Source organism: Scomber scombrus, chromosome 6, assembly GCF_963691925.1.
Source record: "Scomber scombrus chromosome 6, fScoSco1.1, whole genome shotgun sequence".
NCBI lineage: Eukaryota > Metazoa > Chordata > Actinopteri > Scombriformes > Scombridae > Scomber > Scomber scombrus.
The window spans coordinates 27,994,927-28,007,893 of record NC_084975.1 but is presented as its reverse complement, the minus strand read 5'-3'; the positions used below and the strand labels follow the sequence as shown (position 1 = coordinate 28,007,893).

At 41.8% G+C, this 12,967-nt stretch overlaps 1 protein-coding gene across 1 annotated transcript in view; it reads left to right on the top strand.

Moving 5' to 3' along the window:
• The window catches only part of LOC133981406 (homeodomain-interacting protein kinase 3-like), a 29,144-nt gene that overhangs the window by 446 nt on the left and 15,731 nt on the right, over positions 1-12,967 (top strand). Inside the window, 3 exon segments of the mRNA XM_062420070.1 lie at positions 2,586-3,601; positions 3,830-4,021; positions 4,205-4,386. Coding sequence (XP_062276054.1) covers positions 2,588-3,601; positions 3,830-4,021; positions 4,205-4,386 — 1,388 coding nt within the window. The 5' untranslated portion in view covers positions 2,586-2,587.

Here is a 12,967-nt window from a genome sequence, read left to right as displayed (position 1 = left end):
GTAGCTGGCTTCTTTGCTAACTGTGAAGCTAACTAACTTCAGTTTGTTCCTTTTTTAGCAGACAAGTGTCACAAGTCAACTGTGGGGTCTTGTTGGTTCTCTTAGTGCTAACGACGAATTGTAATGATGTAAGAATATAATTATAACACGCACTTGTTTGTGTGTGTGTGTGTGTTTTTTTTTTTTTTATCACGAGTAACTTTCGCTATGTTGTTTTCCCTGAGACGTTCAAGTTACATTGAGAACATATACACAACCATTATTTTAGCTGCCTGTCACTAACTATATAAGTTTCAACAGGTGTCCAGGCTGTTGTTGCCCTTCCCCCCCAAACACACACACACACACACACACACACACAGAGACACAAACACACAGTAACACACACACACACACACACACACACACACACACAGTAACACACACACACAGTAACACACACACACAAACACACAGCACCCCTCCCATATGTTAACTGCCTACTAGATTGATCAGTAACAAATTGCGTGTACAGCTGGCATTCTTTCCCAACTGCGAAACGCACTGCAAACAGGCACACACATAAATACGTACATGCATACACCACGATGTCATGGCTCTCCATTTCAGCCTCGGGGATCTTGTCACCCTGTGAGATATCAGACTACCTAGTTTGGCAGTTGGGTGGGGGGTGGGGGGTAGAGCAGGAGGTATCACAGCTGTGTGTGTGTGTCCCTCAAAGATCTAATGGGTACGGCGCCTTGGCAAGCTCACACAGGGTGAATTATTTGCACCACATCAGCCATATGGTGGTGCCCCCCCCCCCCTTTCTTTATTGCCAGTCATTTCTGTCAGTTTCATCATCAAGGTATTAACAGTAACCAGACCTGCAGCTGTGGGTGGTAAATGCAAGTATACTATTGAAGTAGTCCATGAAAGATAGATAGATAAAGCTCTGTTTAGAGTTGAAATGGCAGAATATTGATATAATTTTAATTACAACCTCCAATTTGTTGTCTGGAAGTTGTGGCAAGCAGAGTTCATATATTTATTCAACAGTTGTCAGCTCACTTTTGTATTATTAGAGTGAAGTTGAAAGGAAAGTGAGATCATAACAGTGGTTGTTAATCCCCATCAGCAGCATATCTGATTTTTTTTAAAAAGAAGAAGAAAACTAGTGTCGAGAAGTTAAAAAGTGTTTGTGCGTGTGTGTTGTATTGTCTGTTATCTTGACACTGAGGCACACCCCTCTGCCTGTCTGAGCCTGTGTGTGGTGTAAAAGGCCACACACGCTCCCCAGCAGGCCTTTCTTGTTGAACCAAATTTGGGAGCTTTGTGACATTTCAGCTCGGTGCGGTGTGGGATGTCGCTTTAAAACTGGAATCACCTGAGTGTTAAACCCAGGAAAAGTCTTGTCTGTGGAAGCCATTCAGGTTCAGGGAGAGGTGTGGCTTTGACGGGCTTGGCCTCGGCCTGTTCTCTTGCCAGTTGGTGTCATGACTTGCTGCGGGAAGGAGAAGGGAGGAATGTTACTAAAAACAAAACAAGAAACTTCATAGCTTTATAAATTGAATTGGAAAACACCAAATCTATGACTTATTCAGTGCCTTTGTTTATTATTTCTCCTTCTGCTGTATTTCCAATCATGAGAGAAGGAAGGTGAATGACACCAGTATTGCCTTACCGATGACGAAACAATTGTTTCAAGAGTCCAAAGAAGGAAATTACTATTCTATGCTCGCAGCGCAGGCCGACTAATTATTTATGTACCGTGTGGATGTCGGTTGTTTGGGGTATAAACATGGATGTCAGCCAGATATGGGTCAGTTTGAAAACTAGACGTGAGCCTGATGTTGAAAATAGGCAAAACAAATCAGAACTAAATGTTAAGATTTGCAATATAAACAAGACTCTTCTTTCTTTAGGTTGGATGTAGATTCAATAACATCTCTGTTGGTCTTCTACATGTCACAGAATATGGAGCTAAATTCAGATGAAACAGTGTCAGCGCTCTGATCGAAATTGACGCTGTCATCGCATTGAGTCACAATGACATCACTAATAACGTATGTGTATGACATTTCAGCGGCGTCCCGGACCCAAAAGTTTATCAACTAACAGGATCAGTCTGCAGTCATTTCATTATTCCAGTCAGCGGTGTAGGTTTATCTGTAAAATGTCACTTAGATACAGAGGCACTCATCAGGCTTCATTCTGTACAACCCCCCCACTCTCCTCCTCACCCTCTTCCGGGGCTCTGCTTGGTTTGTGGTTCTACTTTGTGTGAAACTGACCCTTCAGAGTAGCATGCAGGGACAGGCCAGCATCGCAACAGGCTTCCCCCATCTCCCATTACAGTAGTCAGTCAGTTCCTCTTTCCAGTAAGGGCGACACGATTGCTTAGACGTGTGTTCACTTTGGCAGCTTTTATGACTTGCTTTATTTAGACCACAGTCTTGTCCGGTGAGACACTGATAGCAAATGTGCTATTTGGATTTTGAGCGTTTAATTTGTCAGTGAAATAGCACTGTCTCTCTGTTTGTTTAATGCGTTTAATTAGCCGTTGGTGTCCTTTACTAAACGCTGCTCGTGTTTTCTTTTTTAAGGTATGGCCTCACAAGTCTTGGTCTACCCATCACACCTGCACTCAGCTCAAACAAGTGCCTTAGGAACCAGCAGCAGCGGTACCAGCAGACACATAGGTGAAGCTCACCACAGTAATAACACCAGCAGAGCCTTCCAGCACAGACCCCCGCCCAAAACGTATGTGATCGGAATCAACTACGGTATCGCCTACCCCAACAACGTCATCCCATCGTCAGCCGGTGCATCGCAGGCAGCAGCATTACAGAGCCAGGAGAGCTGGGAGAGACTAGGAGAAGGCCCAGCTGGGATTCAAGAGCAGGAGTCTCTTTTCCAGAGCAGAGGCCCACAGGAAGTGAGGCTTCATAGGGACAGTGGTGGAACCCCATCAGGCAGAGGAAGAGGAGGAGGAGGAGGCGGCGGTTTGGACTGCGGGCCTCTGAGGAGGACCTGTATCAGAGCAGAGGAGGAGGCAGAGGGCAGGAGCAAAAGAGCACAGACGAGAGGGGGATACGTTAACCTTCTAGACACAAGTGCCACCCAGAGATGTGAAAAGAAGACAGGCGAAGGTGGAGAACAACCACGGGAGAGCTGCGTCAGAACCATGCAGATAGTGGAGGAGGTGTCTGCTCTACCTTCACTTCCTCCCCCTGTGGCCATGTTGCAAACCAGCACCGGGAACCATGCGGACACTGTTAGAGTAGGGGGCGGAGGGACACTGCCCGCTCAACACAACAGGGTTGAGCCAGTGACCGGCATTGGAATTGGGGCGGACGGGACCAAAATCAAGCCTAACGGCAGCACAGAGACAGCAGCGGCGGGAGCTACGGTAACCAGAACCGGATCAGGAGATGGTGACTATCAGCTAGTTCAGCACGAGGTTCTGACCTCCATGAAGAACAGCTACGAGGTTTTGGAGTTCCTGGGTCGGGGCACCTTCGGTCAGGTGGTGAAGTGCTGGAAGAGGGGGACGAATGAAGTGGTGGCGGTCAAAATACTGAAGAACCACCCATCCTATGCACGCCAGGGACAGATTGAGGTGAGGATTTGTGTGTTTTTGTTGTGTGTGAGGAGTCAAAAACCAACTTAAATGGTTCCTTTAGTATCTTACTAGCACACGACAATAGAAAAGTGCTTTTATTGTTGTCTTTAATAACAACAGGTAGTGTTTCATCTTCCTAAAAGCAAAAAATCTATATTAGTTTTTCATTTCTGGTTTTTATTACGCTTGATGGACTCAACTTAATCTTTTGTTCTTAACCCCCAGGTGGAGATCCTGGCACGGTTGAGCAGCGAGAACGCGGACGAGCACAACGTGGTGCGTGCTCTGGAGTGCTTTCAGCACCGCAGTCACACCTGCCTGGTGTTCGAGATGCTGGAGCAAAACCTCTACGACTTCCTTAAACAGAACAAGTTCAGCCCACTGCCACTTAAAATCATCAGGCCTATTCTGCTGCAGGTAAAATGTTAATGAGCACAGTTATAGCTCAGATATATAAACCAGAAAGAATCAACAACATGTTATATATTGAGCATTTTTGACCTGCAACTTCAGGTAAAAGTTGTTGAACATGGGCTCAGGATATTTTAAACACTATGCTTTGTACTGACACATATTGTTCATTTGTGGTCAACTGTGTAGGTGGCAACAGCCTTAAAGAAGCTGAAGTCTCTGGGTTTGATTCATGCTGACCTGAAGCCTGAGAACATCATGCTGGTGGATCCCTCCAGGCAGCCCTACAGAGTCAAGGTCATTGACTTCGGCTCAGCCAGCCATGTCTCCAAAGCCGTCTGCTCCACTTACCTGCAGTCCAGATACTACAGGTGAGGAGATTCACATGCAGGCACATCACCGGACAATACATAATACATCCTAATAAAAAACAATGTTCCTTACACTGAAAGCACTGTAGATTACTGACAGCTGTAAATACATATGCAATATATTTATATTTTTTACAGCTGAGACATTGAGGCCAGATGATGAATTGGTATTGCATTGACAGTCTGTGGTTGATTTGGTCCTTACTGCAGTGAAAGTGAAATGCATTGCAGATTTCTTACTAGTCAAATCGTGAGTGAAAGGAGAACTAAAACTAATAGATAAGTCCCACATCTTGTAGAAACTCAGCCAGTTTCAAATGGTACAAAATGTTCAAGACGTGAAAGATATTCATTGGAAGAGCTGGTATGTCATGATATGAAATGTCATGTCATATGTCATCATGATACACCAGCACACAACAGTCAGTTGACTTAGTCCCTCGGGTAATGCTTGTTTATATGTGAGTGTTTGTGTGTGTCTCTGTCTTTCCCACAGATCTTAGCAAAGACTTGCCCCAGTTTTATGTGTTTACGCCTCCTCTGCTCTTATGTAATAGAACGTGCCTTTGAATTAACCTGCACACTCTCACTGGGAGCTCCGCGGCACGCACAGACACTCTTCCTTCGCCCCGCTGTCTGTCTCTTTTCGCTCTGCTCCCTCACTCTTTTCTTTTTCTTTTTCTTTTTTTTCTCCCTTCTGCACGTATGCATTTTTTTTGGATGGATGCCTGAGTGCAAGTGTCTGATCCACGTTCAGCACGTCACGCCCTAAACTCTGCCGCTCTTGCATAACGCGCGCAGAGGAACTGAGATGTTTGTATGAGGAACCGCGTCACGAATATTTGGCATGTCTCTTAGTTTAGGGTGAGAGTGAGAATGTGCTTATGAAACGCAGGACGCATGCCAGTATTGTAGACTTGGATTCAAGACACATTGTTGTGCAAAAGAGCTTCATTAAGTAATTAAGCTGTAAGCTCATAAGCTCATGTAATGCCCGAGATACATTAACAAAACTGCTGTATTTAAAAAAACAACTTAAAATTGTATGAAGTAGAACATCTGTTAAACATCAAACCCTGTTCTCACATTTGATACGTACTGTAATTGTTGATGACTCATTGTGGGATCGTTGGCATATAAATGTGAATGGCAGATGACACATTTAATGAAGTCTGATCTTTTAAGAAGCGCTTCTTTAGTTTTTCTTCTTCATTCACCCTCCTGTTTTACCAGCAAGTTTCAGCAAGTCGATCGGGTAGTATAAACTATTGCAAACTCTTTAAATATTGTGCAATACGTGGCAAATACTGTCAAGATACTGAGTTTGTCTGTAGCTAATGCTCAGCACCCCCCCCCCCCCCCCGTGCAGTCCTGCTTTTTATTGCCTGGAAGAAGTACAGCACTCTCTCAGTTACTTCAACTTCTGCTAGTGGTGTTTTAAATTGGGACTTTCTGTTCTGAAGCAACTTCACGGAGAGCAAAATGTCAAACAGAGAAACAGCCTCCTAGAGCTTAAATACCAGCTTTACCTTCCGTGCAACTTCTTTATTTAAAAAAAAAAAAGAAAAGCGAGCCACTTCGGAGGCCTCCCCCTCTCCGAGAGATGAGGAGGAGAGAGGAGCTGTAGTTGTTATGTAAGATAAAGGCTTTTCTCCGCTGTTGACCTGGTTAAGAGTGTATGAGTGTGCGTTCATGTGTGCATTTAGTCTTTTGAGCAGCGCCAGGCAACACTGATATCAAAGAGTTTAAAAGGAAAAAAAAAGGGAAAAAAAGGGCCAGCACCGAAATTTTTTGGGAGGTCACTCAGGACGCACAGAGGGCCAGGGAAGAATGTGGTATGTGAAAACCCACATTTAGATCCAGGAAAAAACATTCAGACATTCCTGCCTGTGTGTGTGTGTGTGTCTGGGTGTGCTTATATGTGTGTGTGTGCCCCTTTCCGCCCCTGTCCGCCAAACAGCTGCCAAGGCAGGATATTTCATGTAGGTTACACAATGTACCCTAACAAGCTTCACCATATCACAGTTCAGATAAAGGGGAGCTTCTCCGAGGGTGGAAAATCAGCACGTTGAGGTTTGTAACTTCACCTGCCTGAGCCCTAAAGCTATACCGCCCTGAAATCTCATAACATCTGGCCATGTTTTTTTTTCTTCTTCTCTCTCGTTTTGCTGCAGCCACCAGCATTGTGCAACACTTTCAATCTATTCTTTTCATTTTTTAAAACCTATTTGTCCCTTTTTTGACGAATAATGAAAAAGCATTGGGTTCAAAAGTTATATTTCTGGTTTATAATGGTGAACCAACACTTCCATTCCTGTTTTCTCTTTATCTGCCTCCCATCTTACCTTCGCTCCACTGTTTGTGTGTGGGAGTTGGTTCAGCTATACCAACAGCTGGTAGCACCTATGCATTTTAAAGTTTACTGTGTATAATGCGCACTGATTGGCTTGTATGTTAACTCTGTTTGCACTGTCCTGTGTTTCTTTTTAATCTATACGATTATGTAATTTGAGTCACAGAGGAGTGTGAGTGTGTCTGTGTGTGTGTGTCACTTGTTTGTGCATCAGGTTATCAGCAGAGTGGTTTGCAGGACACAGTGTCTCCTTATCGCCTGTGCTCATATTGCATAATGGCTGTACTGTATTGTTACCATAGTGAAACTGGTTAAAAAAAAAAAAAAAAACCTCCTACCTCACCACAGTGGGTAGGAGGTTTTTTTTTAACAGCTTGGGGGTTTTCCCTGGATTTTCCAGGACCATTGGTAGTAGCTTAGCCAGAAATGTGGTTTTGGTGCAAAGATGTTTTCTGTTTTTTTTAAAGACTGAAGAAAAACCATTAAGGGCGAGAATGATTTTCTTGGACGCTCATCGAAGATACAATCCGTGATCGAAGTGTAAACTAAATTCTAATCGTGTTATTACTCCCACATGACATGATAGTTGTTTTTAACACAGACTTCACATCAGATAACACCAAAATTGAAGGAGTTAATGTTTTCTGGTGCTGGTAAAGATGTGATTACATCAGTATTGTTTGTAGATACAGTCAAACACACCCCTATTTTAATTAACCATCAGATGAGATTGATCCTTTTACTCGTAGCATACAACAAACATTGACGGGACATACGTCATGAATATTACAATTATTAATGTGAATGCTACCACTCCCACTCAAACAAATTCACTGTGAGTCTAGATTGTGTGTCATTGTGTGTCCACATAAACCTGCACATAAACCTGACTCTGTAGCATGCCTTTTCATGTATGAGGAACTCTGTTCGTGTCGCCACTGATACATTTGTAGAATGGCTGCTTTGTGTCTTACAGTGTAGTTATTTTCAGGCTGTGTCACACGCAGCAAAGTTTTCAGAAGTTGGCTTTTTTTTTTTTTTATCCAGTGTTTCATTTCATATTCTCATAAATTCTTTCCTTGTTTAGATTTGTATAAAAAGAATGATGCATTCAACAATATTTCAAATAAAATGGGAGTACAGTGTTGTGTCAACACCTACAGCTTTACAGGTGCCCCCTTTATTGACTGAGATTCACTTTCATAGTTAATTGTGCTTGATTTGGAAATAGAGGCCATGAGGCGGTGATATGAACTTTTTTAGAAGCTTAACTCCTGTTGATAGAAGGCTCTGGCAGAAGCTATTCAATGCTTGTCATGCTCTAATGTGTTGTTGCCATGGTAGCATGACACAGCAGGGCCCGGCGAGGCGACTGCTCTGTCTGACGTAAAAATGACCTCCCACAATGAAAATGGATCACTGGGCTACGTGAATAATTCAGCAGAGGCGATCAGGTGAAAGGAAAGACAGCTATCATCTTAGCACGCTCTCAGGTTTGGGCCAGTCGTGTTAGGCTTCCTACACCCAGGTGTGATTTCTTTGTCACAGGGGTGTTGTTTTACACCGGCATCCAGTCACATCGCTACAGTATATGCTGTACACATTTGTCAAAGTGTTTGACGTAGATGTTCAGATGTTTGTCTTCACTGAGTTCCGAGAGAGCAGGAAAGTCAAATACTGAGGAGGCCCCCGACAAGTAGCCTCGGGCCTTCTCTTTCAAAAAGCAGCAATATGTTGAGCTGAGTTTTGCTGACTAGCTCATACTGTCAGTTTCACTCCACTGTTTGACCAATCAAGGCCGGAAGAAAAATTATTTTGTTTCAACTGTTTTTGTTTTTTTGTTTGCCTTTTTCATTTTGGAAGGAAGTACACAGGAGAAAAGATAAGCAGCGGTGTTTGTGAATTCCGTTGGCTGTTTTGGTTTGTTCTGATGGGCAGAGTGATTGGGGGGACCGTGCCCGCTGCTCGAAAGCATAGCACATGATGAATAATACATTATCACACACAGCTAGCAGCTTGTTTGTGTAAACATGCTGCAAGATTCCTTCTTCTTTACCTGCATGTTCTTTTTTTAATCACACTTACTGTGTGTGTGTGTGTTTGGCTTCGTCTCTGCTTAGCCCTTGTGTTTTTTTTCTTCTTCTTTTTCTGAAATACCACTGGCTTTCCTGCTTACTGTGTGCATGCGCGCTTGTCAAGTTAAAGGTAGAGTCAGTCATTCTGGAGAAAGATTGTTGATATTTAAACTAAACGCTCGACACAAATACATCCCCTCCCTTCCTGCTCTTCAACAGCTCTGCACACCAAATTCATTGCCATGGAAACAACAAAAGAGAAATATGGTGATGCGTCAGCTGTAGAGTCACTTCTGTTCCTCTGACACCGAGCACGCGAGCCTCTGACTATCACGTCGCATCATGTAACATCGGACGCTCTCTGTCCACACAGAATCGGTTAAATATGCACTTTTTTTCAATTGTTTTTTTAACTTTAATTGTGGCTAGCTTCCCTTTGTGGCTCCTGCTACGTGTCCAAGTCCATCACCCATTACCAGATGCCTTTTGCATGGGAGTTTTATACGGACCGATAGCTCTGCTAAATATTTTTCTTTTCTGAAGTAAAATCAGAAATCTGTTTATTAGACTTATAGAGCACCCCTATCAATGGAGACTTTGTGTTGGCATCTTTTACCAAGAAAGGATTACCATTAACACTCCCATTTTTATTCAAGCATTTTGAAAATGTAACAGAAAGTAATGATATACCACATTTGTTTGCTTTTCTAGTGGCGTTTATTTTGGAGGATATTTGCTTTCACAGACGGAAAGCAAATGGTTCCTGCTTTCTTACAGCGTAGACACTTTGCTGCTTGCCCTTTCCCCTGCTTGCATTTTTGTTGCTGATATTGTTTTTCCTCTGTGAGAAACTATTAGCAGGGACTCCTGGATACTTATAAATAACTTGGATTGTAATTTTATAAGATAAAGTAAGATTTTGCCATATTTAAACATTTTAAGGGAAATTCAATAATACATGAGGGTGATCTACCAACAGCACAAGCCTATAATGCAGTGACTAAAAACGAGGTATTTAGGTAAAGCTAATTAGCGGCAAGATGTTCCCCTACACAGACAACTTCCACAAACTTCTAGAAAATACAGAATATCGCACTGGAAACCAAAATCCACTGGTTAGAAGTGAGTGGACTATGTGGGAATGACAGAACTTGACCATGGACTGAAAACAGTGGACAAAATCCTGCTAACATATGGATAATTAGCACCAACAAGACTACCAAGAAACAGGAGAGAAACTACAAGGGGTGGTCCTTGGAACTCTCTTAAACTTAAGATTAAATCATTTCCATGGTTAGTGGGAGGGTGAGTAACTGGCAAAGCCCAGCACCCTGAGATTTGTGATGCAACTGGTCAGTTTCCAGGAAGAGCATCTCTTCAACCCCTACATTTGGTAGACCACAGCCGTGGGCAGCTGCAAAAGGGAGAATTAGCAATAAACCTTACCAACCGCCAAATGTGCAACTGGAGAACAGATTTGCTTTACTTATGCAGGATCTTGGATTTCCATCTGATGACCTGGATAACCTCTCATCTTGTAAGGACAGAGAGTAAATCTGAAAGTAAAAGGCTACAGAGAAAGCTAATAGCATCAAACTATGATTGTGGATGATTTTGCCACGAAAATTGTAAGAAGCATGTGCAGTAAGAACATCCAAATACTTAATTCTCCAAAGAATATGGTCTCTGACATATATCGGGGCTGCACATCAAACTGTGAAAACCATCATACTGCACACAGGGACCAATGAACAGTCTGAATAGACTTTATTCATCTGTTGAACACATGCTTAGGTGTTTTATGAGTGTCTCTCTACTAGAAGAGGAGTTGAGAGATGCAGCAGATACTTGGCACTGAACACAAGGTTGTCAACTGCATGTACCGTCCATTCACAGCATTTTATTGACAATCGCAACCTTTTCTTGGACCGCAGACATCTTTTTAAGGCAGATGGACTTTGCCTCAACAAGTCAGGAGTAAAATTATTCACCTCTAACTTATTTTACTTCCTGCATCGCCCATCTGTTCCCTTTGCCAAGGACATGACACACGAGGAATCAACTCAGGTGGAAGACTAAATTTAGCGCTATTAAATGTCAGGTATTTTGCAGGAAAGACATTTTTAATCAATGGTTAAAATTGATTGGCTCTCCGCCGCAACAGAGGACTTTGCCTTCACTGTTGTGGCTCCTAAATTGTGGAATGATCTTCCTCTGCTCATTAGACAGGCCTCTTTTCTGTCTGTTTTTAAATCTCTTCTTAAAACCCATCTCTTCTCCTTGGCTTTGACACCTTGTGAGACGTTGACTTTATTTATTTGATTTGATTGTTTTTATTGTTATTTTTACTCATGTTTTATGTCTTTTAATTCATTTTATTTGTATTTTATATGTATTTTATGCCTCGTGTGAGCTATTATGTCTTATTTATTCTTCTGTACAGCACTTTGGTCCTCTTTGGCGGTTTTAAAGTGCACATGTGTACATAACCATATCACCAGGGAACCATGGTCCAATACAAGCTCTGAGTAAATGCATTGAACAAATCAACGATCGGATGTGCCAGAATTATCTTCAATTAAACAAAAAGAAATCTGAAGTAAATGTTTTTGGAGCTAAGAAAGAATGATGAAAAGTCAGTGCTCAGCTTCAGTTGGTAATGTTAACAATCACAAGCTAAGCCTGAACTCTTTCGGCAGCCACATTAAAACAAAACGAATAACCTGAAGAATATATCAAAGATGAAAGGACTTATGTCTCAGCAGTAGGGGTGTGACGATACACTCAGCTCACGAGGCGAGATTTTAACTATATTTTTGAGAAAACTTCAATGAAATACATGACTGTTGTTTTATTTGAAATTCACAAAATGGACATTGAATTGAAATGTTTGAACTAATCATCTTGTAATGAATCACTTTTTTCTACGTTCTAAATATATAATTATCATATGCAGTATGCAGCACTGTAAAAGGTTTCCCCATATAGATATTTTATAGATGGATAATTTTGGTATTTATGGAAATAATAAAAGTTTGATACAATCACAAATACCAAAGTAAATTATAAAGAGTAGAAAACAATTCTAATATATAAATATAAATTAAACAAAGAATCCAATTATCACAAATTATAACATATTGCTAATAAAAAAACACAGAAATAAAAGTAAATTGCACAAATCCGGTGATCCCGATCCCCGATCGTCTTTTCTTTTTCTTTTTTTGGTGCGTCCCTTATTTATAGCTTCACAAGACAAAATTCATTTCGACGAGAAATATCGTACTCAGCAGGCATTTATCTCAGTTGAATCCATTACTGTTACCCTGTCTTTACATGTCTCTCTGAAAAGTTGATCAGACAGCTGCAGCTGATTCAGAACACTACTGCTCGAGTCCTCACTAAGACCAAGAAAGTGGATCACATCTCTCCATTTCTCAGATCTTTCCACTGGCTTCCAGTCTTTCAAAGAATTGATAGAAAAAAACGAAGAAAAAAAAACTGCTGTTGGTTTAGGGCCAAAGTACATTTCTGATCTACTGCTATGTTATGAACCGTCCAGACTTCTCAGGTCGTCTGGAACAGGTCTGCTTTCTGTCCCCAGAGGCAAAACTAAACATGGAGAGGCAGTGTTGAGTTTTTATGCTCCACATATCTGGAACAAACTCCCAGAAATCTGCAGGTCTGCTGCAACTCAGTTCTTTTAAACCAAGGATGAAGGCTTTACTGTTTGCTGCTACATTTACTAAATCAAATCATTATTCAATTCTCACACTGCATTGTTACTTTTATTCATGTATTTAATCTGCTTTATTCTGTCTTAATATTTTTTTCTTCTATACTCTAAGCTCTTTTATGTCCTTTTACGGTGTTTTTCTCTTGCACTTGATATCAATGCCATTAATGTTTTATGTAAAGCACGTTGCATCGCCATGTCTATGAAATGTGCTATATAAGTAAACTTGCCTTGTGCATGTGTGCTCTCGTGTAACGTGATCAGCTGTTCCACACATGAAGTCTTAGCGATGGAGTTGGATGTTTTTGCTATGTGAGCATTATGGATCAGCTTGGTCTGGAGGTGTCAAAGCACTTGATTCACATGTCCTGTTCGCCCTCTCCCTGTTCTTATCACATCATACTAAACATCACTCGG